Below are 27,121 nucleotides of genomic sequence, written 5' to 3' on the forward strand. Positions count from 1 at the left end.
CATGAAAGTGCTAGGTGCATTAGTTAAACCAAAAGGCATGACTAACCACTCATATAAACCAAATTTTGTTTTAAAGGTTGTTTTCCACTCATCCCCTTCTTTCATCCTAATTTGATGATAACCACTACGCAAATCAATTTTAGAGAACACATCAGCACCACTCAATTCATCTAGCATATCTTTTAAACGGGGAATAGGATGACGATATCGAATAGTAATGTTGTTTATAACTCTACAATCTACGCACATACGCCAAGTACCATCTTTCTTAGGAACTAGAATAACAGGAACAGTACAAGGACTAAGGCTTATTCGGATATAACCTTTGTCGAGTAGCGCTTGTACTTGATTCTGTATCTCCTTCGTCTCTTCGGGATTAGTGCAATATGGCGCCCTATTGGGCAGCAATGCTCCGGGAATCAAGTCAATTTGATGCTCAATACCTCGCAATGGTGGTAGTCCTGCGGGTACCTCCTCCGGAAACACGTCGCCGAATTCCTGCAAAACATTAGAAACACCAAGAGGAAGAGGGGTCATGTCGTTAGAAACCAAAATTGTACCCCTGTACAAAAGCACAAGAGGCATGGCCGTAGGATCCTCACTAAATTCTCTCATGTCTTCTTTGGTGGCTAATGACACTAAGGAATTCACTCTCTCACTTTTCGTTATATCACTCACGACATTACAATTCTCTCGCCTATCTAGAGGTGCATCCTCCAAATTGACTTCAATCTTCTGACGAGACTCATTGACAATTTGTTGTGGTGACATAGGCTGTAAGTTAATTTCTTGCCCTTGTACTCCAAGTGATATGTATTGACAAGGCCATTGTGTTGCACAGAACGGTCATAGAGCCAAGGCCGACCCAATAGTAGGTGACACACCGTCATAGGAACCACATCAAAATCAATGCAATCCTTATACGGTCCAATCTCAAACTCAACACGCACCATGGGGTTTACCTTCATCTCACCATTGTCGCTCAACCACTGAATATAATATGGATGCGCGTGCGGTAGATACTTCAACTTCAGCTTGGTGCACAACTCCTTGCTTGCTAAATTGCGGCAACTCCCGCCATCAATAATCACCTTGCAAGCCTTGTCAGGACCAACTAAAGCCTTGGTTTGGAACAAATTGCAACGCTGAGTAGATGCACTAGGCAACACATTAAGAGCACGCTGCGACACAACAATGGTGTGAGCATCAGAAGGATATGCATCTTCACCATCAGTGTCATAGTCATCATCGTCTGGAGCATTTGGATCAACATCATCTCCAGTCTCATACTCATTGTCCTCATTGATAATCATGACTTTGCGGTTAGGACAATCTCTCTTGAAGTGACCCTTGCCACCACATGTATGGCAAAGCATATCGCGGTTGCGCGCTGTAGACATGCTAGAACCACTCGTACTTGCAGCAGATTCAGACTTCTTTGCATTAGATACATTGGAGACCGGTTTGCTAGGCGGAGTAGAGTAAGGAGCGGAGCGCATCGAAGGCGCCGGCGCCGTAGAGGGCGCGCGGGGTGTAAAACGCCCAGCTCCCGTAGCACGTCCCTTAACCTTTGCTTCTTCAGCCAACTGTGATTCGGCTTCTCTTGCATGATGTAACAATTGATTCATATTGGTGTAGCTGTAATAACGAACAATGCCTTTAACATCATACTTCAATCCATTGAGAAAACGCTGCATTGTCATCTCTAGAGACTCACGGACACGGCCACGCTGCATAAGCATCTCCATCTCCATGTAGTACTCATCCACAGTCTTCACACCTTGCCTCAATAGTGTCAACTTATCAAAGATATTCCGCAAGTAATTTGTAGGCACAAAACGAGAAGTCATTGCCTCCTTCATAGCACGCCATGTGCAGATAGGTTGTGCACCATCTTCATCGCGGTTACGAACAAATGAATCCCACCAACGCAATGCATAACCATCAAATTCAGAAGAAGCAAGCTTGATCTTCTTATCTTCAGAGTAGTTTGGATGTAAGCTCCATAACTTCTCAATCTTGAGCTCCCAAGTGAGGTATTCTTCAACATCAGCTCCTCCTTCAAACTTGGGTATGGAAAACTTGGGCTTACCCAATCCATCTTCTTCATCTTGTCCACGACCATTGCGGCCAAGTGGAGCCCAACCACGAGGACGATTACCACGAGGCGCACCACGAGCATTGTGTGCGTCATCTGCAAGCTCATGATCGTCGTCATCGTCTTGTTGTTGTTGTGCAGTCAAATTCTCAATAGCGAGGCGCATATCTGCAAGACTGCGCTGTATATCCGTCATTTGATCAGCCATGGTGGTGACGGTTTCATTAGTAGTATCCAGCGTTTGTTTGATCTCTTCAATTTTGCCATTAAGCACATCGTCTTGAGCGCGGAATTCACGTCGCATCTCATTCCTAAGAGCTTCAAACTCCCTCCAGTTAATAATATCTGCAGAATCCTTGTTCTCCTGGTTAACAATCTTATGATCACTAGCAGATATGATTAGTAGGTTAGTGCACTAAATCAAAATATATGGTGGTACGCTCATAGCTCACTCAAAACTGATAAGAAAAGGAGATCTTACCGTTCCAAAGTAAATTAGTGATGCTTACCACTTGTAGAAACAACTAGTGCACGGATGTAGCGAAGCGAATATCAAGGGTATAAGAACAATCACACGACAAAGCAGGGTATATGTGGGGTTGTAGGTAGGCTACCTATTTGCACAAATAACAAGCTCTAGCGCTGACCGTAGACAACCAAAGACACTCACGCAAGGCGATATAATGGGGCAATGCAACTATATGTAGGAAAAAGGTTGCAATGCACTAGAGAGACGCTAGCAAAGCTCAACGAGACAGGCACAAGATTGCTCAACTATAGGTGCAGTAAAGAAAACTTAGGCCTTTCACTTGATTCAACTAGCACTTCACTTTTCTTTTTGTATTTTTATTTTGTAACACGCGCAGCGATGTAGCTCTTTTTTGCTTCGTTTCAATTTTCTCTTTTTTTGTTTTTATTTATTTTATGACTCAACTCCTTGATAACACGGCTAACAAGATATGCAAAGCACCAAAACCCTAATGAGCAGCCTGTCGAGCGGTAAAACTAGTCTCTTCTGGGGAAGTTCCTAGTCACGTATATCGAAAGGCTGTAGCTATGGTTTGGACAAACACACTGTATGCTATGTGGACTCGGAGTAAACAAAAACTGACTCTAGATGATATACTAGATGAAAAGAAAACACAAACCCTAACAATTCTACTAGAAGAAAGATAAAGGTACGCAAAAACAACTACGAAAAGCAACTAAAACTCGAAATTAGTGCAATCCATGGCTATGGCAAACCCTAACCCTAATTTTTTTTTGGCTTTTTCTGGATAAGAAAACACTCACAACTCAACTATGGGGTGGATTGTGGATGGCTTACCGAGGAAAACTGGAAATCTGATACCAAGATGATATGGGGAGGCCCGATCTTCTCAGTAAGCAACGGGGGTGATGATGATCGCGGGGTGATGGCAGCGGAGAAACACGACGATGTAGTGGATGATAACTTGTATGCCGCAACGAGATCTCTCGATTGGTCCCTGTCGCCAATGCAACAGCTCTCAACCCTGCAAGATATTCGCAACTCCACACACTTGTGCACGTAGCCGCCGACCACGAAGCGGTAAGTTGCAACCGTCTAATTCCCAATAGAACAACAGATCACACAAGACTTTAACAGGATCTACACAATATCAAGCAATATGGTGTAGGGAATTCAATAGTTTTGCAGAGCAAACAACTAAGAACTAGGGTTTAGCTTAAACGTGGTCTAAAGCTGCTAGGGGGTCGTCCAAGGCACTTATATAGGCGTCCGAGACGAGTTCTGGTCGAAAGATACAAGTAAAACCGACCCAGAATAGATCTGGTCGAGACAGACTCGGACATGTCCGGTCTGGAATCCGGTCAACCGGGCTGTGGACCGGGCGGGCCGGTCTGGGGGGCGGTCAACCGGTCGGCAACCGGAAACCTCGCAAAAATAGCGTCCGGTTGGCGCCCGGTACGAGGCAGCATCAACCGGACCAGGGACCGGGTTGGCCGGTCAGGCGCCCGGTCGACCGGGTGCTATAACCGGGCGGCCCGACGTGGGGGCCGGTCTGACCGGGGGCTGGACCGGCCTGGACTTCTTCTTCTCCTCTCGCGCATTCCTCCCGCTTCTCCCTCGCGCGTCCATGAGATATCTTCATGTCCAGCTCCTTGTCCAGCTTCACGTCCATCTTCACGTCCAGCTGCTCCTCTATTCCTCGTGCGATGCTCGTCTCCTCTTGATACCTGATGATACACAAGTAATAGGACTTAGGCAGTATAAAGTTCTCATCAATCAAAGTATCGTTTAGAAACAAGTTCACCTGTTGTTTAAGTAGCTTCGCACGAGCCCTTGTAATTGGTCCAATCCGAACTTCATTGGACTTGAGCTTCACAGCAGGTTCATCTTCAATTGGCAATGACGGAGGTAGTAGTGAGGTAGGGATGTCCTCATCACTCTAAGTCTAGAAATTTCCATCGAGACCATCCAATTTGAGATGGAGGTGCCACTTCAAAGTTGTGTATTAGTTTTCACTTCTTAGGACCAACGTTATATACCCATATTACGACTGCCTGCCAAAGAGCTAGGTTTCCTTTTCGTTTTTATGTGTCATTTCATGTGTCCCCTTATTCCACAGCTAGCCGAATGGATACATGATAACTATTGGGGTTTAAATTTATACCCTTTATATCTAAAAAACAAAACCCCGTGCCTTTAACCCTACCACTAGCTACACCCGTAATTGAGGAAAGAAAAAAAGTGAGAGGGAAAGTGAAGTTAGAAAACAACTAGCACAAGTGCCCGTGCGTTGCAACGGATTTAAAATAAACAAAACATGTAATGTTTGAAATATACCTAGATTTTGTTTGTACCATTGTTTTAGATGTATTTTATTTTCACTTAATTTTCAATTTTCAAAGATGTCCCACTACACAAAAGTCTTACCTAATACTAATAGAAGTAGCACATCTTCCCATATCTAACTTGTTAAGTCATTTAAAAAATCCGCCCTCTATATTAAGCTCCAATGCATAATAAGTGTCACTATGTTTAATATAAAGTAATACATTTGTTTGGCTTACCCCCTCCGAGTGCAACCGGGGAGTAATATATTGCACTTTTGGCATGAAAATATCAAGTGCAAAATATCAAATACTCCATGATCGATTGTCATAAAAGTAATATTTTTGAAGATAATTCAGTAAGTGAAACATGTACGGTACATACATTTCGAACCAGTAGAAAACACATGCACATTGCATTGCATCCAGAGCCTAGTTAAATCCCGGCCTTAAAAATAAAAGCTACCTGACACATGAAAATTACATTCGAAGGCAAAATATCCAGCTAACTCGCAACTCCGTTTATTGCCCACATCCAACTTCGGCACACCATGAGGCTTGAACATCATCTCTACCAAGCAGGTCTTCTAGCAGCAATATTTAGTATCGTGAAGTGCTGCTGGCAGACCCAAGATTATTTTGAAGCCTGGACAAACAGTGTCAAACAATGTTAAATAGTGTCAAACATTATTAAATACGTGTCAAATACGTATAATATACAGCTTGCCGGCCACAGCCTCTTTCTAAGCTCCGAAGTACACATAATAACGAAAGCAATGGATTTAAAAATATGAATGCTTGCCTGCTCTCGGCAAAGAACACGAACATTGACTTTTACCAAACAGATTCATCGGCGGAACCAACGCGGACAGACTGAAGAATCATTCCAATAACTGACGGAGATAATCAAAGCTAGAGGTAAGGCACTCTATTTGTTCATGGATCGAGGTATGTCACTGATGATCCAAACTTTACACTTTTTCTCCCGTACATGCAGCTGAATCCTACTTTTAGAGCACATCAAAATAATACGCAAATACCAGTTATCTGAAATCAGATAGGAAATATCTTTCTTCTTTGGTCCGCCCAATTCATCGCCATCCCGACCGTTTCTCATGTCACTGAGGTGGTGCATAATCAGATATATGTATCGGGTTCTGCAGCGACGTCTGCAACCAAATACAGCCAGCAACTTCAATACATTTGGCCGCCTTCCCCTTGCCCTGTTCCCTGGAGAACATCAGACGAGCGTTCCGCATCCTGTTTTCTGCACAGCTCACCGGCGGACGAACCCCTCGCCCGGACGAAAATCTCTCGGTTCGTCGGAACCGCACGCGGAATAGAGGAGCTATATATAGGTGAATTTTCTTGAAGAGAAAGTAAGAGAATACACGGAAATCTATCGAGATCGATAGCAATCGTGTTGGGTATGAACTCGGGAGGAATTCCAATTTTAGACGACAGACGGGAGAAGAAGGGGAGGAACGAACCGGTACATGGCATTTGCCCGTATTATATATTTTGGTGGGAGGGCAAAACGGTCCAAAAAAAAGCGTTGACCAAACTTTTTTGGCAGAAACCTTAGATCATACGGACCAAACCGAGGAAACGCTTATCCTTATTATTAGGTATAGGTATAGATATAGATATAGACTAGGAAAAGAGATGGGAGGGAAATCGAGGGTAGAAAGAGATCTCCCGGTCATTCTAACATCGTAGCTGGTGCAGGAATGTGAACAACAACACAAGAAGAAGCCACCTTTGTGTTAGATATATATATATGGTGTGATACGATTTTGCTTACCGTGATATATACCTTTGTTATTCCATCGCCAACGAGACGTATGCATGTCACCTGGTTGACGACAATGGGAGTATCTAAGAGCATCTTCACCGGCGGTCCCGATAGCGATTTGGGGGCCGGCGTCGTTTTTGGGCTCGCACCGGCGCGCCCCAAACGGCGCCGACCATTTTTCGAGCCCAATAGAATAGCCGGCATCCCCGTGACGGCCACTTCGCCAAGGGCGCGAATCGGCCGCGCCGACGCCTCGCGGAACGATGGTTTTCGCGGCTGGGGGCGCCTTGTCAGCGAGAGGACGCGACGGTTCACATCGGCCGCGACGCGGGAAGGTTGGTCGTCGGCATTTAATGGCCTCCCGTGCGGAAACCGAGGCGGCCACGAGAGCAGCGACTGGCCACGCGGCGTCCAGTCGGCGTAAATGTGGGTAGTTGCCACCGCTATATAGTTCGTACGCCGTCCACCACCGCCGCTCCATTCTCTCCTCTCCACCACCGCCGCTCCATTCTCTCCTCTCCACATTAAAATGCATCGCCGTCTAAAGACCACCTACTTGATGCTTGGCCTCAACGGCCGCGTGCTGCCTCCGCCACCACCGCAGCCGGAGCCCGAGCCGGAGCCGCAGGCCGACGCCGACTACAGCACCGACGAGGATGCAGACCCACGGTTCGCGGTGTGGGACGAGGTCTACGTCGCAGCCGCGGAAGAAGAGGCGGTGGAGGAGGCAGCGCAGTCGGGGCAGCCGCCGCAGGCCCCCGCCCACCCGGAGCAGGCGGTGATCCTCGCGTCGCTGAAGGCGCAACGATACAAGCGGTTGATGGAGGAGGAGGACGAGTTCATCAACGACGTGAGCCTCCAGCACGACCTCGAGATCTCGCGCCAGCGAGCGGTCACGGAGGAGGCAGGACGCCGCCTCATGGAGGCGGAGCGACAGAAGCTCGCAGAAATCAACGCTCATCGCCACTACAAGGCCTTCGCCCGCCAGGTGGCGAGGCGCGCCGAGATCGAAACTTCTCGGGAAAGGCTGGAAGCGCGGGGACAGCGCCGCCGGCAAGCCCCTGCGACGCCGGTCGCCATGCTCCACCGCCAGATGCGCGAAGCAAGGGAGGAGAAGCGGGCACGGTCGCGGTAATAGCGAAGAACGACGACGAGGCAGGGCCGTCGAGCGGCCCAACCGACGGCCAGTAGATAGGATTAAGTTTAAGTTTTAGTTATGTTTAAATTCGAGCTACATTTGTATGAACTTCGTATGAATTTTCTATGAATTTCAGTTTTTAAATATCATTTTAAATTTCAAAATCTATCAGGGGCGCCGGTGTGGGAACAGCATCCCGAAATAGAGGATGCTGCGTCGACGCCCCAAAGGGAGGTGCGGACACCCCTGCCGACGTCTATTTGAAGTCTACCGGTGGAGATGCTCTGGCCTTCCCGTCAGTGCAACATTTTCTCTCCCCCCGATTTTCCCTCTCCTTCCCAAGTCGTTTTCCTCTGGCCATGTCAATCTGCCGTCATAATCTAGCTCCGTGTCAATCAGCCGTCATAAAGGGCCAAGAAGGACAAGGCCACCGCATCGGCAAGGAAGCGGCCGGCCAAGACAGTAATTAGACAATTATTTATCTGAACCACCATGCGCACAAGATACTCCACCGCCTCGACTTGAATCTGTATATATACCCAGCATAAAGACCTGAGTAAATGACAGCATGTTTTTTTTCTTTCAGTTGTGGTGTTTTTCAACGCTTTATTTCAGCTAAGACAACTATTTTTAGATGGGGGGAGTATATTTCTTGCACTCTTTCTTCAGACTTTGCTTCTCACTAGTACTGTCTACGTGAGAATATGTCTTTGTTTTTGCTACCACTGGGTTGGCTGCAGGTAATGTCAGATATGGGTTGCAGGCAGGAGAGCATAACATGTGTCCGTATTTTGAAATTGCAGGTAACATCAATTGTTGGGAAGATTTTGCACAAAATCAAAACAATGGTTTGTTTTTGCACAAAACACCACATTTTGATATAATCAGTTGCACAGAGCACGGAATAGATGATTAACAACGTTGATAGCCATTTACTCCATCATCTAGAAACATAAGACGCTTTAGGTTTCACGGTCAACTAAAATCACGTTACACAACATTTGGAGTTTCCCGTTTTGCCCACTCTTAGGAGTTATCTAGTGTACACCGTGGCAGTTAGGAACTGTCCGGTTCCTCATGAGATGAGGCCTCAACCAGCGATGAACCATGCCCGATGGGGAAATTTCCGTTCACACACTCAGCGGAGGATGGGCCGAGCGGAGCCGCGCGGTGGAGCAGGGGAGGTTGGGGGTGAAGCTCACACTCAGTGGAGGACGGGCCGAGCGGAGTGGGATTACCTCCTCCCGTTTCACCCTCCTCGTGTCGTCCCTCTTAGCGACCGAGGATGCGAAACCCTAGCCCCGTGCCGCCGCTGCTCCCCTCCCACCTTCAGCTTGCGTCAGGCAGGGCGAGGGAGCGGTGGCTTCCTTCAGCTTCGGAGACGTACCACGGCCTTTGACCCTTTGATGTACGCGTAGGATGGATTCTCCTCGACAACGAGCCCCTTCGAGTGTCAACTATCGCTGCTTCAAGTGTACGGCTTGGCCCCCGACAGTACTTCTCCCGACATGTAGGTAGCGGCGGCCGCGGTGCTCTCCGCCTAGGCACCCACTACTCCTCGTCAGCGGTGTCGTTGAGCGTGTACGCCGTTGCTGCCACGGAGACTGTTGCACGTACTCCCCACCCTCGAGTACATCTACCTCGCGACTACCTCCCTCTCCGGCGCCATCCCGCTAGAGGTCGTCAATGCACCGCTATTCTCGGAGCTCGATCTCACCGGCAACGCCCTGCCGAAAGTGGTCCCACCCTCCATCTGGAGCCTCTGCAACCTACTCATCAAGCTCCGCCTACATGGCAAGGCTCCCATCGAAAACGGGGTGCACGACGTTGGTGAGGTGGCTCGGTCAAAGAACACCAATGGCCACCGTGGACGTTGCTCCTCACAGTGGGCCCGACCATCTAATTGTAGGTCATTGCTGTTAATCACCTGTTTTGTGTTCTATGCAACTCATTACATCAAAATCTGGTGTTTTGTGTAAAACCTTCATCAACAGTTGGTGTCATGTGCAATTTCCTTGTATTGTTAGATGTACAGAAGAAACTAATGTCTGTCCAGCCAACTGCTCCAGTGCTCCACCAACAAGCCATTTTAGCTTTGATCACGCACTTGGCCAACTGTTCTGCCACCAAAAATTGAGATAACGCTTCACTTGAAAAATCGAGCTGCGCTTTTCTTAGCCAGAATTTCATCATATGCTCAACAGTAACAAGGTCATTGTCAACTCTGAATACCATGTTGTGTTACATACAAGTCTAACAATGACGATACAAAGGTGCCCCAAAGGCGTTATCTAATTGCCAGGACTGAATGTACCAAGCAATTTGCAAACTCTGGCATGAAAAGTACAAACAGATTCACTCTTACAATGTATGCTGACGCTGATACATGTCTGAAGTTCCTGTCTGTTGATGGGATTTTCGAAGATGCCACTATCCATGTCTGGTCAAAGACGTCAAACCAGCCGCATGGGTAAGACATTACATACACTGAATGTTCTCAGGGATAGCTTACAGGAATCTACAGAGCAACATTTCCCCTTGTGTGTGTGTCATCATGGGAGGGCAATTAAGATTATGCTTCATCGTCGCTGTCATTTCCGAAGACTGAAGGAACTTTCGTGGCGATCTTCCGTTTCTTGCTGATGTTGCCAACAGGAGCCTATCAATTCATAAAAGGAGAGCTCAGCTTAAGAGATAGGTTGGTCTACGGAATTAAAAATTAAATAAACAGTGCACTGAAAATAATTAGCCATTTGGCGCTAGCATGATACATATACAGTGAGTTTAACTGAAGGCAACATGTGAACAGGAAGCAAGAGTACAACAAATTCAGTGAAGTTCAAATCACAAATGCCTGAATGCAAACAGAAACAAATTTTTCATTCATTAGACAATCTACTTTCTTTAGTTCGAGAAAAAACCTAAGTGTATCTGTAGTTATCTAAATATTCCAAAACAAATATTCATGTTAAAAACACATACATTAATGTGTCTGCAAAGAGAAGACAATGACGAGAGGGCAGAGGCTAAAATGGTGACTATTTGAGCAATGGATATATTTTTTCCTTTTTGTAGAACAAAAAAATTATATTTTTGAATGCAATTTTCAAAAGCACTCATATTATTTGTGACATGTGAATGTGGCATATTTTCGGGGTTTTCACACTGACAAATGTTGTTTCTGAAGCAGGAGCAGACAGACATGTTCAAGCTCAGCTTAGAGTTATGGGAATGCACGCACAATAACCTGTACTTCCATAAAGCGTCAGATCAGTTGAAATAAAAAAATGCTGAGTGGATGTAAGGCACCTTCGAAGGGGCCATTTTGGAGAAGCCAAACTTCAACGTTTGACGCTGATCCTGATTGCCAGCGGCAGGTTTTGACGTGACTTTCTCTCCTGAGATCTCTGGCTGTTCTTGCTTCTGTTGCTGCTGCTTTCTATGAGCATCTGCCCTGGAGTTTCATCAAGGAAAATATTACCAAATTTGATAAACATTCAATGCATTCCTACGAAAAAAAGCACCATCATCATGTTTTTTTTATAAATATGAAGTATGGAGTAGTTACAGCTGGGCAAATTTGGCCATTTCCTTCTCTTCTCGCTGTTGCTCACGTTTCTGCCTGTCATCACGGTTGCTGTTGCTGCTGCTTTGCATTTCTTTCATTTCCTTAAATCTCTGCACAACCAGAATGATACAAACTGTTAAGAGGGAAAATGATACATAAGGATGAGAGACAGCGATATAGATCCACATACAGCATAAAAATCAAAAGAATCACAAGCTAAAGATCAGTTAAAGATAGATTCAATGAACCTACTGTATACAATGCATTACCTTCCGATGATTATGGTCATATGAGCTCAGATGACTCTCAAATTCATATGCCAGCTTGTACTGCTTATTACAGAGGCTGCAAAAGAACGTCTTCTGTATTTCCTTAACCTCACTGCGGATTTTCTGCTCACGTTCTGCTGTGACCTGGATTGTCATGATTTGCACCAAGCAGGAAAAAAGAAACCACCAAATAAAAAGTGCACAGGATGCTCAAAATTCATGAGGGTTGATGCTAGGAGCTCCATATCCAAATGGCACACAAGCTTAGATGCTACGTAGCGCCGATCGGTTTTCACGGCCGAAGCACCAACCCATAGGAATCTCGAAAGAAAAATACAGAAATCAGCACTCAGTGTATGGTTGCGCACCTCACGCTTCTTAACATGTTCTTCAGTCTCTTCAAGTTCAACATTCAACCTCTTCCTCTGAACATTGTCCTCCGACGTGAAGAAGTCATCCTGCTCTTGCTTCCCCACTCCTAATTTTGCATCCCTGATACCAGCTTTTATTGGCTCCAGTATACCTGCATCAAAGGACTGAAATGTATCATTAAGGTGTAGGAACTAGAATTCAATGCTAAATAGTGAATATTCTATGGTGGGTCATGGAGAAAGAAAAAAAATCATCTGAGATGAAACTATAGCTCAAAGTTTAGAACAAAAAGATGAGGCAGAAATAAAAGAAAACACTCAACATTTCAATCATATGAAATACACCATAGTTACCTGAGTTGATGAGCAAGTTACTGCGATTAATCCTCTTTGGATTACTTTAGAATATAATTGGTAGAAACTAGGGTTCTACCGAGGCGAGGGCGTAGATTGTAGGGGTGGAAGTGCGGAGAGCGTGAGGGAGGAAGGCGGCGCCGGCGGCAGGGCGCCGTCGCGAGCACGCGGTGGCGGCGGCTAGGGCTTGGGCGGCGCGGACGGGAGAAGGCCGACTCCTCTGGGAGTCGGCAATAATGATATCTGATTATTGCTTGATTGATTTAGTCTATTACAACTTGTATATATAAGAGAACTAGCGAAACCCTAATCTGCTAACTGGGCTAAGCCCCTAACTAAGCTTGGCCGGTTGGGCCAATGGGCCCCCTCCGGCGGTAGACCAGGCCGGTCATAACAATAATAAAGCTATAGTGTGTGCTGCGATGGTAGTACATATATCCCTCAGACAATTAAAAGAGTCACAGACTAAATTATAACTGGAACTTCTTGCTTTACATCAAGGTTATTTCCATTTGTCAACAGCACTGATATTCAGTCCAGGCAGCTCTCGAACAGGGAAACTGACATCTATGGCAGCAGTGTGGACAATTGCATCAATAGAATAAAGCTATTGACGTTTAACATGTCTAAATGTGTCTTACACAAGCTTAAAATTCATCAAAACCACGACTAAGAAAACTACTGAGATCAGTCAGCTATAAGAAACTGGAACGATTGGTATTACGATGTAGGTCCTGTAGCTGCGGTAGCAGTATAAACAACAGCCTCTGCTATCTCTCCAGTAGTTACTGCTCCTACTAACTATGCCATTTTGACTACTAATAAACTGATGACGAGCTGAACGCTATTACAATACGGTACGAAACAACGGCGATTGACCGGCACAACACCAGAGGTTCTTCTCCCATCACTAGAGCAATTCTGTAACAACTATGCCAATTGGTAGCAAGACAAGGAATCGGAAAATGAACCAACCCAAGCTTGGGGATGCTGAGGAGTGTGTTCTAGAAGAGAGTTGGAGCAAACCTTGCTCGTTCTTGCCGAGCCCCTTGCCCTTCCACCCCATCTTCTGCATGAGCTTGAAGCCGACGTTGGAGGAGCTGAGCTGCGTGTCGACGGACGCCTGCTCCAGCCCCTCCGTGTCCAGGTTCTCCGTCGGCCGGTGGCTCCTCGGCAGCCGGAACTCCTCCTCGTCATCGTCCTCCTCCGCTTCCCTCCTGCCGCCCTGGCCGCGCTTCTCCTGAGCACAAAGCACCGCGCGCGCGTCAGGTGGATCCGGAGCACCAATCATCTAGGAAGGTCGTAGTCTACTCACCATGGCTGCGGAGCGAGGGGCGCTAGGGTTTCGCCGGAGCCGGAGCCGACGGCGACGAATCGGAGATTTGGTTTGGGTTCTCGACGATGGGCTCGGCTTACTGGCACCTCTGATGGGCCAGGCCCGTTACGGCCCATCGGAGTTGTATCCGAAACCGGCCCAGAGTCGAATTGTTTTAGGCAACCGGCCCGCATCTTAAACCCCGTCTGCTTCCGTCCGTATCGCCCTCCCAAGCTCCAATGGCGCCGCCGCCGACGCCGCCGACGCCGGTGATACCGCGGGAGGCGTGGGAGGGCTGCAGCGTCCTCCTCGACATCAACGACGGCGACCGCCTCGCCTTCTTCCGCCTCACCCCCGGCGCGTCCGTACCCTCCTCCTCCTTACCTTCTCGCTCCAAAACCCTAGCTAGCTGCTGCTATCGCGCTAACGTCTTTTCTCTGTGTGGCGGCGCAGGACGGTGAAGATAGGGGACAAGAGCTGCTCGCTGCAGCCGCTCGTGGGCCGCCCCTTCGGCTCCCTCTTCCGCGTCGGGCCTGCCGGCCTCGTGCCCTGCGCCGCCGCCGAGGCGCCGTCTCAAGGCAAGGGTGCTTCTTCTTTCTTTCCAATTCATGCGTGTAGATATGTTCCAGCGCTTGAGTTTAGTAACAATGGCTCGCATCCGTGTAGATGACGGCGCTAATGGCCAAGCCCAGGTCGAGACCAGGGACAACCGGTCCCTGGTCGACAACAACACGGCTCAGACGCTGTCGAGCGAGGACATCGAGGCGATGAAGAGGTGACGGCTCGACAGTCTTTCGATTGTTCTTTCGCGTTGGTGGTGTTCCTCTGTTTTAATTAATAAGATGCAATGTTACGTGATTTGAATAGGGACGGTGCGAGCGGGGACGTGATTGTGGAAGCGTTGATAGCAAACAGTTCGACATTTGGGAACAAGACGGTGTTTTCACAAGTTAGTAGTATAACTTATTGTTGTCAGTTGGTTCCGCGCTGTTTGCGAGGACACCGATTGCTGATTTAGTTCAATCGCTTTGACTGCAGGAGAAATACAAACTGAAGAAACAGAAGAAATATGCACCTAAAGTGCTTTTGCGGCGCCCCTCTACCCGAAGGTATCGCATGCCACTTCAGTTGCAGTAGCAGTATAGCAAAATAAAGAGACATATCGTTTGAAAGCGTATACCATCAAATTTTGTGGTACTGTATGAGTATGGCTACCGCATGTGCAACAATATGTACTTGTACAAAGATATATCTTCTCATTGGTCCTTTGTAGTGAATGTCTGGTCCAAAGTAGTGAACCAGTATCTCATGAACTGAAGTTTGAAAACTCCCCTGGAGTATGAATGTTGTAGGACCAGTAGGAAAGCAATCATAGCTTTATTTATAACTCGGCTTCAACAATTGACGAAGGCTGTTGCTTTCTATTTCCACACAATACCACCATCTCTCTATGTTGGCAGTCTAGTTTGTTGTGCCTAAACTTTCATAGCCCAACTTACCTTAGGTCACACCAACTTTGGATTCTACCGGATAGTGTGCTAGAACTTACAAATTCAACATGTTTTAATACACGCATACTCTATGTATCCTCAATAGAGGCAGCGACAGAAGGATTATATATGCTATCATCATTCATCAATACAACCAGTTGTATGTATTTTAAATCTGAAGATGGCACGAAACATGATGAATCAACTCAATCCAGATATAAAGTGGGCAGAGAGAGAAAACAATGAGAATAAAGTGAAATATTTTTAAACTTAAGGCCCACTGCTGTTTCCTTAAATATTCGTGTGCCCCTATTTATTCAACTAGTGTTTAAGCTTGGCACCCCTATTGATTTCATCCTAGATTCTCCACTGAGTAACGGTATAGGTTGGTTAACATGAAATAATTTGTGGCAGCATAAAAGGTCGCATTGCAAATTAACTTGTTAGGTTGGTCATGTGGCGCGGAGAGTTGAAATTTTTGTAATTATGTCATTCCGACTAATAATTAAATGATGAGTTTGAATACGATGACAACACAGTTTGAAACAATGATGATCGACCAGCAGAAAACCAGATGTTCTTTTCCATCACTGATTTTTCGCTGAACAGAACATATCACTTTTCCAGCATTTGGTTTGAAAGCTTACCAAGTGAACTGGATTTAACTTATTCAGAAAGCTGGCATAATTTTAAAATAATTCTTTTGTAACATGTATTTGCGAAGTTTGTGACACTTGAAAAAACTATTGCCCTTTTCTATGAAGGTCATTATAAATAGCATGTATTATCTGGAAGGTGTGTAAAAGTATCTAATATTTTTATTCCTTTTATACTGCAGCATTTGTGAGACATATTTCAAGAAGTACCCTGCTCGGATAGGGTAAACTATTTTCTTTTCTTTACTAGCTAGTGCCAAATGATTTTTTTCCTTGTATACAAGCATATTTGACATATTTTTGGATTTTGTTGCTTATATACAATGCCAAGTGCATAGCTTAGCACTTTACTTTATGCTGTCTTTTCTGTGTTCCCCAGATTTATGCGAGTTGATACACTCTCTCTTATGTTGTCGATGGCCAATGTTGGTGCATATTCAGATGTGCTTGTGGTTGACATGGTTGGAGGTTTAGTTGCTGGAGCTGTAGCCGAACGCTTAGGAGGTATGTTCTGCTTTTCTTTTGTGTTATTGGTGAATATTTTGCACTCCAAAAAGGAGTATTAAATTAAGCTATCCAGTTGAATGTAATTTAGTTGTATGCAGAATGTGCTCCATTTAACTTTTTCAAAATACACTATTTCAACCTAGCTGTTAACAAACTATGCTGCGGGAAGTAGATATTTCTCATTTTTTTTACTTGGCATGTGCAATAGAAATATTGTTGCATGTAAATACTGTCACAAGTTAGCACATCCACTGAATATGAAAGCTATAGGGACCTGCCTCTGCCAAATTGATGTGTTCATTAATAAATATCTGTAAATCTTAAAGTTAGAGCTGATTTTCGTGTGTATTTTGCATCACAATTTAATGCATGTGTTAGTTACAATCATGAATGATTTTCTCTGTTATCTATTATAGGTACAGGATATGTTTGTAGCACATATCTTGGATCAGCGTCCAGCTCCATAGACATTATAAGAATGTATAATTTGAGCGGCGACATGACCAGCAGGTAAATCCTTTTTTAGCACTATATTGTTTAACATTTAAGGAGGTAATTCGTTAGAGAACCTTTAGAATATAATCATTAATGTGAAAGACTGCATTTTACTATGTAAACTGTAAAATAAGATATTTTACCAAATGTAGTTTGTGCACAAATTCTATTACTAATAGAATTGTTGGGAAAATACATTATTTAGAATTTCAGAAATTATGCAGTTAGCTCTTATCTTTTTTGTATTCTCTCAATTGAAATTCGAGCATGGTTCAATTTGCTTTTATCACTGTACAAATAGAATGAGAATGAAGCGGTTGACATCACAACTGAAGTAGAAAATATCTGGCACTTGCTATATATTTCATGTTATGCTCAAGAGTTGAGTTCATAATTATCATAAACATGCCATTCAGGATTTTCCAGGCACGACTTAGCGACCTCTGCTCCTTGCAAAATTCTGGCAATGCCCCTTCTGTTATTAGTGATAGTATTCAAGGTGAGGTGGCCGAACCTGGTACAGTACAAGATGGGAGTACTCTAGCACAACCAGTTGATACAGCACTGTCTGATGAGAACATGCAGTCAACGGCAGCACAGCCAGTTGATATAGAGGTCGCTGAACCTGCAATGGATGAGCATCTTAGTCAGGGTGACAATTCCTTGTTGGGTACGCAATTGATCAAGCTAATACTAATAACTTCTAGAAATAATACAATATCCAATCTCTTCATGCTATGTTGATCTGTAGATTGCAAAGGAAGTAATGGCACTTCAGTAGCTCCCAAATCACTTAGAGCAGGAAAAGCACCATCACCAGAGAGGATGAAATATTGGAAAGAACATGGGTTTAGCAGGTACGTAAGATGTAGAAGACAACTACAGTAGGCAATTAGTTATTCCATTAACGTATGGGGTTTTGTGTTAATGCAGTTTGATTGTTGCTGCTCCTGGGCATGAGGTAGAAAGTTTGGTTGCTGATTTGCTTCCACTGTTGTCTTATTCGGCTCCTTTTGCTATCTACCACCAACATCTTCAGGTAAATCATTCTTTACACTGACACAGAATCATGCAAGTTCTTCCTTTCATTTAACACAGCCAAATTTTTGTAATTTTATATTAGAAGAGAAATGATAAGAAGGCACCAAAATTTACAAAAACTAAGAACAGCACCAAACAAAACACAGAGCTAGCCTAAACAACCAAAACCGAACTAACCTACAAAGCTGAAACAAACAAAGAAGCATAAGCTAGAAGTTTTGAGTGCTGCTGCAGCCTCTTCAAAGCCTTGGACCAGGAGTTACGATGACATTTCAGAGATTCTGGCAGTTTTGCTGCATCACATCGAACACACAGATTCTGGTAGTTTCGGTGCATCACATCAAACACACAGGAGTTTGTGATGTTGCCAAATATGCCAGTGTGAGGGTGATGAATGAGTGAAACGCTTTGGCCTTGGCTCCCACGTGCTCAGCACCCGTGTCCAGCCACCAGAGTAGCTTGTCATTGGCCTGGGAGATGATTGACTGTGCACCATACTCGCTACTCAGGCAGGACCTGAAACCAAACCTGACGGGTCAAGACACATGCTGGTCGCAGAGAGGGAAATCCAGCAGGTGCTCCAGACCTCAGGCGCCAACCTATGTGCCATCCAGCAACGATTTGCCAAGGCCAGCAAAGAAAAGGTTTTTTCACTTCAAAAGCGCCGCTGTCCAAGTTCTGTCCCAATCTCGTATGCTATACCGTTCCGGCAAAGAACTTCTCGTATGCTGATCGTGCCATGTACTTCCAAGAATAAGTCCTGCGCCACACGAAACTGTCCTCGGTTCCCTCAGTCAATTGGATTTGATTGATGATATCTGCCAAGTTGAGAATCTCCAAGATACCTTGGATATTCAGGGTAGTGGTGATGCGGTGGTTCCAGTGACCCTGCTCCACCACAGCGCGGTCAGCAAGACTGTCATGCATGTCGCAACCACTGCTAGAACTGTCGGCATCAACTCTGGCATTGAGTGCCCATCAATCCATCTGGCCATACAGACATTGGTGGCCTGCCACCAACGATGAGCACCTTTGAGTAATCGTGGAGCATCGTCCAGATGACACCGATGATCTGTGCCCATGGCTTGGATGGCTTGACTGAACTGCAAGGCCATAGTATCAAGGGAGACCAGATAGTGTTCTGCAGATATCTAACGCCTAGACCACAAAACTTAACAGGTCCACAAGCATACAGTTGCTACCATTCACTTTCTCGCTCCACTTCCAGAAGCAAACCATTGCGAACCGTATAATCGAGCATGGGGGACAGAAGGGGTGGGGGTGGTGGGGTGCTGCCCCAAACCTCTGGTACAGCCTTTTGCTGCCATGTTCACGGTTCTCCTCGTACGCCAACTCTCAGTTGAGCGCTCAGCCATATAAACACTCACCCAGATGGCCACCCTGGCCCACGCGAATACACTTTCCCTCGTATGCCAAGTACACTTTCTTTTAAGTTACACACCTAGTCGTCGCCTCCACCGATGACATGCCCAGGGCAGAACCCAGTGTGACACTCCTCCCAGAATGACCTTTAGTGCGAACATAACTAGCCAGACGATACCTAGGAAATTGAAGGCTAATCCATATTCCTGGTCTTCTGAACTTCCAAATAGGAAGAGATATTAACTTTTAATTACCTCAATACTTTTCTGTTCCACCAAAAGTTGCCAGTTATTAAATGTTGCTCCTGAATTTATTAGCTTATTTGGTAATTTGACATTGTGCTTATTTCATCCTTATTTCTGTTTGCTCCTCTGTCAAATGTGGTTAGTTTTCCTGTTACTTATCTTGGTATCTGCATGCAGCCCCTCGCGACATGCATGCACAGCTTGCAAGTATCGAAAATGGCTATTGGGTTACAGATTATGGAACCCTGGCTTCGAGAATACCAGGTCAGTACATTAGTAACGGGAATAATTCCAACTTTGAGTTTTGACTGGATTTTTGCAAGTAAAACATCTACAGCATTGGAATGAATAGCCTGTAATTTCCTTTTACATCCATTGTCTTGATGCAGGTCCTTCCATCACGCACCCACCCACACATGCAGATGAATGCATTCGGTGGGTATATTTTGAGTGGCATCCGGGTACATAGCCCTGACCCAGGCAATGGGGAGTAAGCGGCGGGTGCCGATCAATAAAAAGGCGCGCTCCTGTCCAATATGGAAAATGAGCGCCCTATGGAGATGATATTGTGGACCAGAGAAGTCCACGGGCATGGTGAATCTAATTGATCTGATCGCGGAGAATAACAGAAGTGCGAGAAGGACCACGTGAGCAATTGCTGGTTGGTGGATACATAAGGAAATGTTTCAGTTGTATCGTTTTATGCTGTAATATGTAACGAACCAAAGTAAGTTAGTTTGCCTTTTGGTATTTGATTTGCGCAGTTGTAGGGAAATATCTCCATGGTTGTGTCAGTATGGTCTGCTTGCGGAATGTGGGTTTCGGTGTGTACCTTATAACATGTTCAGAAACCATGGGACCTGTCTGACATTGGATGGGTCAAACTAAATGTGGATTGTTCTTTGTTCATGCTGTCAAATGGAATGACTGGTACTGGGAATCTGGGATGGTGTTGTGCAAGCACGGGTGAAATCATTTTGTTCGTGTGCCGATCACCGCAATGCTGTGGGAGTACACTGCAGCCTGGCGTTCTGCTTGCGCTGCAATTGTCTGATCGTCTCATTATTTTGGAATCAGATTGCGCTGAAGCTTTACAGAATTACACTGGCATTATGAGCAGATATAATGTTGTTCTCTATGCAGTGTTGTCGGAAAAAAGTGCCAGCTATCTTTACGGGAGATTGGGAGGTTATGTGTGTGAAGCTGTGTTATGTCATTATGGGTTGGGGCTACTACGACAAGATTTTCCCGGTGTCAATGTGAGGAGGGGTGATGATGGCGGTGCGCCTTTAGAGCTAAGCGGACAAGCGGTCCAAGAACATGTTTGTGAATTTTATTACTTCTGAAATTCCTTGTACTGCTCTGAGGATTATGAATATATCAATGTACTTTTCACACTTTTCACACACAAAAAAGTGTGTGAAACTCTGATGTCATTAGTTGAGGCACAGAAGACTACAAGCGATGACTACGATTTGGTTAGGGTCTTGTCCAGGTTGAGCTTGAAGTTGTCCGGATGACGGATTTTAACTCTTCACATGGTAAGGCCAGTGGACACCTAACAGGCAAACCATATATAAAACAGATAGATATAACTTAAATAAAAGCAAAAGATAGCTAAAAATCCAAATTTAGTGCAACAAGATTGTTTAAAATCGGCCTTGCTATAGCGTACACAAAGTCTATGGCGTATCTGGTATGTGCATAATGAGATTACTCACAAATAACATGTACTAGCGGTCGAAGGGTCTAGGCGATTCCTGATAAGCTACCTGGAGTCACTAGTACACATCAAGCAACACCCTAAGAAGGATCCGGAGAAAGGGAAGATGGTCGTCTCCCATGAGGCGGGGTTCAAGCGAGATAAGCCGGCATCTCATGGCTGCCAGAAAATCTGTAAGAAGTGGATGCCACCTATGCAGGGTGTGGTTAAGTTAAATGTTTATGGATCCTAGTCCTCACACGGTACGACTGGGGCAGGAATGGTGGTCAGGGATCACACAAGTTGTAGAAAGATAGAGAGGGAGAGAGATATGCGGAATATGTTGGATGTATTATTGAGCCTCATGGGTGAGTATATATAGGCGTACAGGGATCATCTTGGAGTGCAAGACAAGACACGAGATCTATCGCTATCCTAGATTACCTAAACCGTATATATACTCTAACACTCCCCCGCGCGGGAGCGTCGTGAACAACATGAACGACGTGGACGGTCAGACTGGAGATAAACCGAAGTGGACCCTGACACTCCCCCGCAGTCGTAGCGGGAGCGTCGTGGACGGTGTCGCGTCGCGGATGCTTGGACTGTAGAAGAAGCTGATGTGCTCATGCGAGGTGATAGCCCTTTGTGCCGATGTCGAGGTAGCTGAGAGCGTGTGGGTCCTGGAACTTTGGTCGGGGTAGCCGCGCGAGGGGGGCGCCATGGTCGATGTCGTGGTCGGGTGCCGATGTCGAGGTAGCCGCACATGAAGCCGCAAGCGCGTAGTGCACGAGGAGAGTGACGGAGACGCGTCGAGGCAATCGTGGAGATGGTCGATGCCGAAGTCGATGCAGTCTGAGCCATCGAGGACGAGGTTCTCCCCTAGTTTTGCCAGAACTAGGCGCACGTCGGGGACGAAGGCATACTCCGGTTTTGCCAGAACCGAGTACGCAAGACGAAGTCGGCGACGCGGTCGAGGCAGTCGTAGAAGAGTCGATGCCGATGAAGACATTGTCGAAGCCGATGAGGACGAGGCGCCGGTCCGAGCTTGCCAGGCCCGGGGATGCGTCGGGGATGAAGGCACGTACCGGTATTGCCAATACCGGGCGTGTGAGGCAGGGACCATCATGGACCATGCGCCAGTGTCAGGGGGACCAGCAGAGGAGGCGTCCAGAGCGGTGGCGAGACGCAGAGCGGCGAAGAGGGAGAGGTGCCGATCCAGTCCGCGGTTGTTGGAGTAGACGAAGTAGTCGGGGATGAGACGATGACGCTGGCGACGAGGTCGTGGTGGACGGAGACGTAGAAGGCGACAAAAGCAGCGGCGGCCAGGAGTGGCCATGCTGGATGCCTAGACTGTAGAGGTGGTCGGCGAGGCCTGCGACGATCAGAGGTGGTCATGCAGGTTACTTGTGGAGGTGCGGCGGCGGTACTCGAAGTACGCGAGGAAGAACCCGGCGGCGTGACGAAGACCATGCGTGGACGGAGGCGACCCGCGCCGAAGGGGCAGCGCTGTGGTGGCCTCGGACGTTGGTGCGCGGGGGGCGGCGAAGATGACTGCATGCGGCGACACCACGACCCGAGGGGGCGGCGTAGCTGTAGGGCGCGAGTCGGTGCAGCGGCGGGAGACCACCAGAGACGTACACGCCTCGGAAGACGCGTCGGAGGCCGGTAGCGTGGACCAAAGGCGGCGGCGCTGCGGCCCGAAGAGGCGACACAACGGCAACCCGGTGCTTGATCGGTGGTAGGCGCGTGCTCGGGGACGTGCTTGGCGTAGACGTGTGCAGGTCGGTTGATCAGACCGACGGCGGCGCTACACGTGCCATGGCATGGACTACGCGCTGCAGATCGAAGTCGTTGGCAACGTTGTCGGTGATGTCCTGGTCGCTGACGGCGAAGACGAACCGGCAATGGAGACCGCGCGAGCAAGAACAGCCTGCTATGATGCACGTAGGGGGCGCCCCGTGTGCGGCGCGTGAGGCTGTGCCGTGCGGTTGATGGCCGGTGCAGGTCGATGCCGTTGTCGGAGTAGAGGCGCAAGTGGACGACGGCGATGGGCGACTCAATCCGATCTATGATCGGTAAACCAAAAAAGAAAAACGGCGATCGAGCGACCGGCGGAGCAAAAAGAAAACCAATCTACGAATTGGAAAAAAAAACTAGAGGGCAGCGGATCAACGGATCGGCGGACGAGCCCTCATACGGTTTGCGCGGCCCCCGGAGTAGATCAATCTCCCCAGGGGCGGCACGGTGCGGATGTGCGGCGGCGGCTAGGTCAAGATCAGCGCCGCTCTGATACCATGTTGAACGATAGAGAGAGAGATATGCAGAATATGTTGGATGTATTATTGAGCCTCATGAGCGAGTATATATAGACGTACATGGATCATCTTGGAGTGCAAGACAAGACACGAGATCTATCTCTATTCTAGATTACCTAAACCGTATATATACTCTAACACAAGTGAAGTTCTTGTAGGCAACTTCATGCGTGCTAGGATGCTACTGAGGCACAACTATCGGCGATGGAGGAAGGCATGAAGCTCGCTCTACTTTGGACGAGCCTGCCGGTTATTGTCGAAACCGACTAAGTTTTAGCGCTGGAGCTAATAAAGGGAACTGCACCGAATATATCTGTGTACGCCTTTCAAGTGTTAAGGTTTAGAGATATGTTTAGGGATAGAGAGTGCAAGTGTGCGAAAATAGACCGAACAACGAATAGTGTTAGTCACGATGTAACCGAATCCCCTCCTTGGCAATCGATCGCTCGAGCGAGCGATTCTTGTCGGCGCGGAGCGCTCGCGCGGCAGCGCGAAGGCAATTCCCTTTTCGCCGCGTCACGCGTGTCACGCTTATTTCTATTTTTGGTAACCGATCGACTTTCCCTTTTCGGCCCGTCGTTTTCGAATTATTTCGAATTGATTTGGTGTTCCCCTCCTTTCGCCCGTTATCCTCTCTCCCCTGTTCTCGTCCCATTCAGCCCTGACGGAGAGGGCGACGGCGACGGCGACGGCGGAGTCGACGCTCCGATTCCTCGTGGCTAGTGCGCGACCTAGATTTCTCCTGCCCTCAGTTCACTAGCAAGGTTCAGTCGATTTCGGCGCTGTAAGGTTAGTATTCCAACTGGATCTAGTGGGGAGATCTGGGTCTCGCCGGCCGGTTTATTTGTCCGGCGAGGGATTGTTTTCCACCGTGGATTTATTTTCTGATGGGTTTTTTGTTTGTCTGGCGATGGATTGTTCCGGCGAGGGTTTGTCTTTTTGGGTGGATTTTGTTCTCCGCCTAGGTTCCTGATCCGTCTCTCGGTTCACAAACCTCTGTTATCTGGGTCTCGCCGGCCGGTATTGTTTTGTGCGGCGAGGGATTGTTCCACCTTGGATTATTTTTCTGATGGGATTTTTGTTTTTGTCCGGCGAGGGATTGTTCCGGCGAGGGTTTGTTTTTTGGGTGTATTTTGTTCTTCGCCTAGGTTCCTGCTTCGTACCTTGTTTTCACAAATCTCTGTTATGGGATCGGCTGTAAATTGCGTTTTCACTATTTCAATGTTCATTGTAGTTATGATTTTTGGCCTGTTGCACTGCTTTTTGTCCACAATTTCTATGGTAATTGTAGCAGGGGAAAGCAGAGATCATGGGACTTGTTTTCTAGGGGTTCACAAATCCCTGTTATGGGGTTTGTTTTATCAACCCACTTATTCACTTTTCATCAACAAGTATCTCAACGTTTAACCAATAGATACATTCTGAAGTTACCCACCTCTTTTTTTTCCTGTGTTTAGGGAATGATGAACTCATTTTTTGTACTCCTGCATATGTTTTTTGTTTTGATGCTGATTTCTTCCTTTTTACAGTGGTGATTCTTGGTTGGGCTTGATATATCAACCAAGGCATTGTTATTTTGATTTCACTAAGAGTTTTTTAAACTGAACAAATCTTAAACGAAATAATACCCGTGTTCATACTGTGTTTTTATGTATGTATCTGAGATGTTACTCTTCATCATGAAAACATGATCAACAAATATGTACCAACCCTCACATGTACTTTTTATCAACAATTGACTTAATGTTTTACCAACCCATCTACTTTTTTGTTACCTCCTTCTTTTATTTTCTCTTTTATTTTGTTGTAGACAAAAGGTGGTCCTTTTTATTTTTTAAGGGACCAAGGGAAACAATAATTATCTACCCATACATTCAGTATTCATCAACACAGGAGTCCACGTGTTACCGACCCATTTCCATTATTTTTAGCTGCATCTATTTTTTCTTATATATGAACTTTTTGGTTTCTTTTTTGTTTCTTACGTGAATAGGGGGAACCTAGTAATCAACCCTCCCATGCACTCTTCATTAAGAGTTGACTCAATGTTTTACCAACCCATGTCATCTTTTGTTACCTCCTTCTTTTTATTTCTCTTTTTGTGTAGACAAATGTGGTCCTTTTTGTTTTCTAAGGGAACAAGGGAACCTACTTATCAACCCTCCCATGCACTCTTCATCAACAGGTGACTCAATGTTTTACCAACCCATCTACTCTCTTGTTACCATCTTCTTTCTTTCTTTTTCTATAGACAAAGGTGGTCCTTTTTGGTTTTTTAAGGGAATAAGGGAACCTACTTATCAACCCTCCCATGCACTCTTCATCAATAGGTGGCTCAATGTTTTACCAACCCATTTACTCTTTTGTTACCTCCTTCTTTTTTTCTTTTTCTGTACACAAAGGTGGTCCTTTTTGTTTTTTAAGGGAACAAGGGAACCTACTTATCAACCATCCCATGCACTCTTCATCAACAGGTGACTCAATGTTTTATCAACCCATCTACTCTCTTGTTACCATCTTCTTTTCTTTCTTTTTCTGTAGACAAAGGTGGTCCTTTTTGTTTTTAAGGAAACAAGGGAACCTACTTATCAACCCTCCCATGCACTCTTCATCAACAGGTGACTCAATGTTTTATCAACCCATCTACTCTCTTGTTACCATCTTCTTTCTTTCTTTTTCTGTAGACAAAGGTGGTCCTTTTTGTTTTTTTAAGGGAACAAGGGAACCTACTTATCAACCCTCCCATGCACTCTTCATCAATAGGTGGCTCAATGTTTTACCAACCCATCTACTCTTTTGTTACCTCCTTCTTTTTATTTCTCTTTTTTTTGTAGACAAAGGTGGTCCTTTTTATTTTTTAAGGGAACAAGGGAACCTACTTATCAACCCTCCCATGCACTCTTCATCAACAGGTGACTCAATGTTTTATCAACCCATCTACTCTCTTGTTACCATCTTCTTTCTTTCTTTTTCTGTAGACAAAGGTGGTCCTTTTTGTTTCTTAAGGGAACAAGGGAACCTACTTATCAACCATCTCATGCACTCTTCATCAACAGGTGACTCAATGTTTTATCAACCCATCTACTCTCTTGTTACCATCTTCTTTTCTTTCTTTTTCTGTAGACAAAGGTGGTCCTTTTTGGTTTTTTAAGGGAACAAGGGAACCTACTTATCAACCTCCCATGCACTCTTCATCAATAGATGACTCAATGTTTTACCAACCCATGTACTCTTTTGTTACCTCCTTTTTTTTTTCTTTTTCTCTACACAAAGGTGGTCCTTTTTGTTTTTTAAGGGAACAAGGGAACCTACTTATCAACCCTCCCATGCACTCTTTCATCAACAGGTGACTCAATGTTTTATCAACCCATCTACTCTCTTGTTACCATCTTCTTTTCTTTCTTTTTTCTGTAGACAAAGGTGGTCCTTTTTGTTTTTAAGGGAACAAGGGAACCTACTTATCAACCCTCCCATGCACTCTTCATCAACAGGTGACTCAATGTTTTATCAACCCATCTACTCTCTTGTTACCATCTTCTTTCTTTCTTTTTCTGTAGACAAA

General features: G+C 45.9%; 2 protein-coding genes across 3 annotated transcripts; one reads left to right on the forward strand and one right to left on the reverse strand.

Moving 5' to 3' along the window:
* Positions 1-10,039: 10,039 nt before the first annotated feature.
* Positions 10,040-13,844, reverse strand: LOC127330943 (uncharacterized). Of its 2 annotated transcripts, none has more exons than XM_051357024.1 (7): positions 13,723-13,844; positions 13,434-13,647; positions 12,051-12,205; positions 11,683-11,826; positions 11,414-11,523; positions 11,155-11,299; positions 10,040-10,504 (listed from the first exon to the last, which is right to left on the reverse strand). In XM_051357024.1, exons 1-7 carry the CDS (start codon positions 13,723-13,725, stop codon positions 10,418-10,420), a joined length of 858 nt encoding a protein of 285 aa, XP_051212984.1. In that variant the 5' UTR covers positions 13,726-13,844; the 3' UTR covers positions 10,040-10,417. The 2 variants fall into 2 exon arrangements, with proteins under 2 accessions (XP_051212984.1, XP_051212985.1); XM_051357025.1 differs by having other exon boundaries at positions 12,051-12,218.
* Positions 13,845-13,920: 76 nt separating this feature from the next.
* LOC127330942 (uncharacterized) lies at positions 13,921-20,481 on the forward strand. The gene is made up of 13 exons (XM_051357022.2): positions 13,921-14,083; positions 14,176-14,300; positions 14,389-14,497; positions 14,590-14,671; positions 14,761-14,831; positions 16,051-16,092; positions 16,248-16,372; positions 16,792-16,885; positions 17,287-17,540; positions 17,622-17,727; positions 17,804-17,909; positions 19,717-19,803; positions 19,929-20,481. Exons 1-13 carry the CDS (start codon positions 13,962-13,964, stop codon positions 20,031-20,033), a joined length of 1,428 nt encoding a protein of 475 aa, XP_051212982.1. The 5' UTR covers positions 13,921-13,961; the 3' UTR covers positions 20,034-20,481.
* Positions 20,482-27,121: the final 6,640 nt, after the last annotated feature.

Source organism: Lolium perenne, chromosome 2, assembly GCF_019359855.2.
Source record: "Lolium perenne isolate Kyuss_39 chromosome 2, Kyuss_2.0, whole genome shotgun sequence".
Lineage (NCBI taxonomy): Eukaryota > Viridiplantae > Streptophyta > Magnoliopsida > Poales > Poaceae > Lolium > Lolium perenne.

What these genes read in the sequence shown, in the direction of transcription:
- LOC127330943 (XM_051357024.1), bottom strand. An exon ending in ATGGCCAAATTTGCCCAGCT is followed by an intron (nt 11,300 to 11,413) that starts GTAACTACTCCA and finishes ATGAAACTCCAG; the next exon opens with GGCAGATGCTCATAGAAAGC. An exon ending in CCAAAATGGCCCCTTCGAAG is followed by an intron (nt 10,505 to 11,154) that starts GTGCCTTACATC and finishes ATGAATTGATAG; the next exon opens with GCTCCTGTTGGCAACATCAG.
- LOC127330942 (XM_051357022.2), top strand. Translation starts at nt 13,962, where the DNA reads ATGGCGCCGCCGCCGACGCCGCCGACGCCGGTGATACCGCGGGAGGCG. An exon ending in TGTAGCCGAACGCTTAGGAG is followed by an intron (nt 16,373 to 16,791) that starts GTATGTTCTGCT and finishes TATCTATTATAG; the next exon opens with GTACAGGATATGTTTGTAGC. An exon ending in AAAGAACATGGGTTTAGCAG is followed by an intron (nt 17,728 to 17,803) that starts GTACGTAAGATG and finishes GTGTTAATGCAG; the next exon opens with TTTGATTGTTGCTGCTCCTG.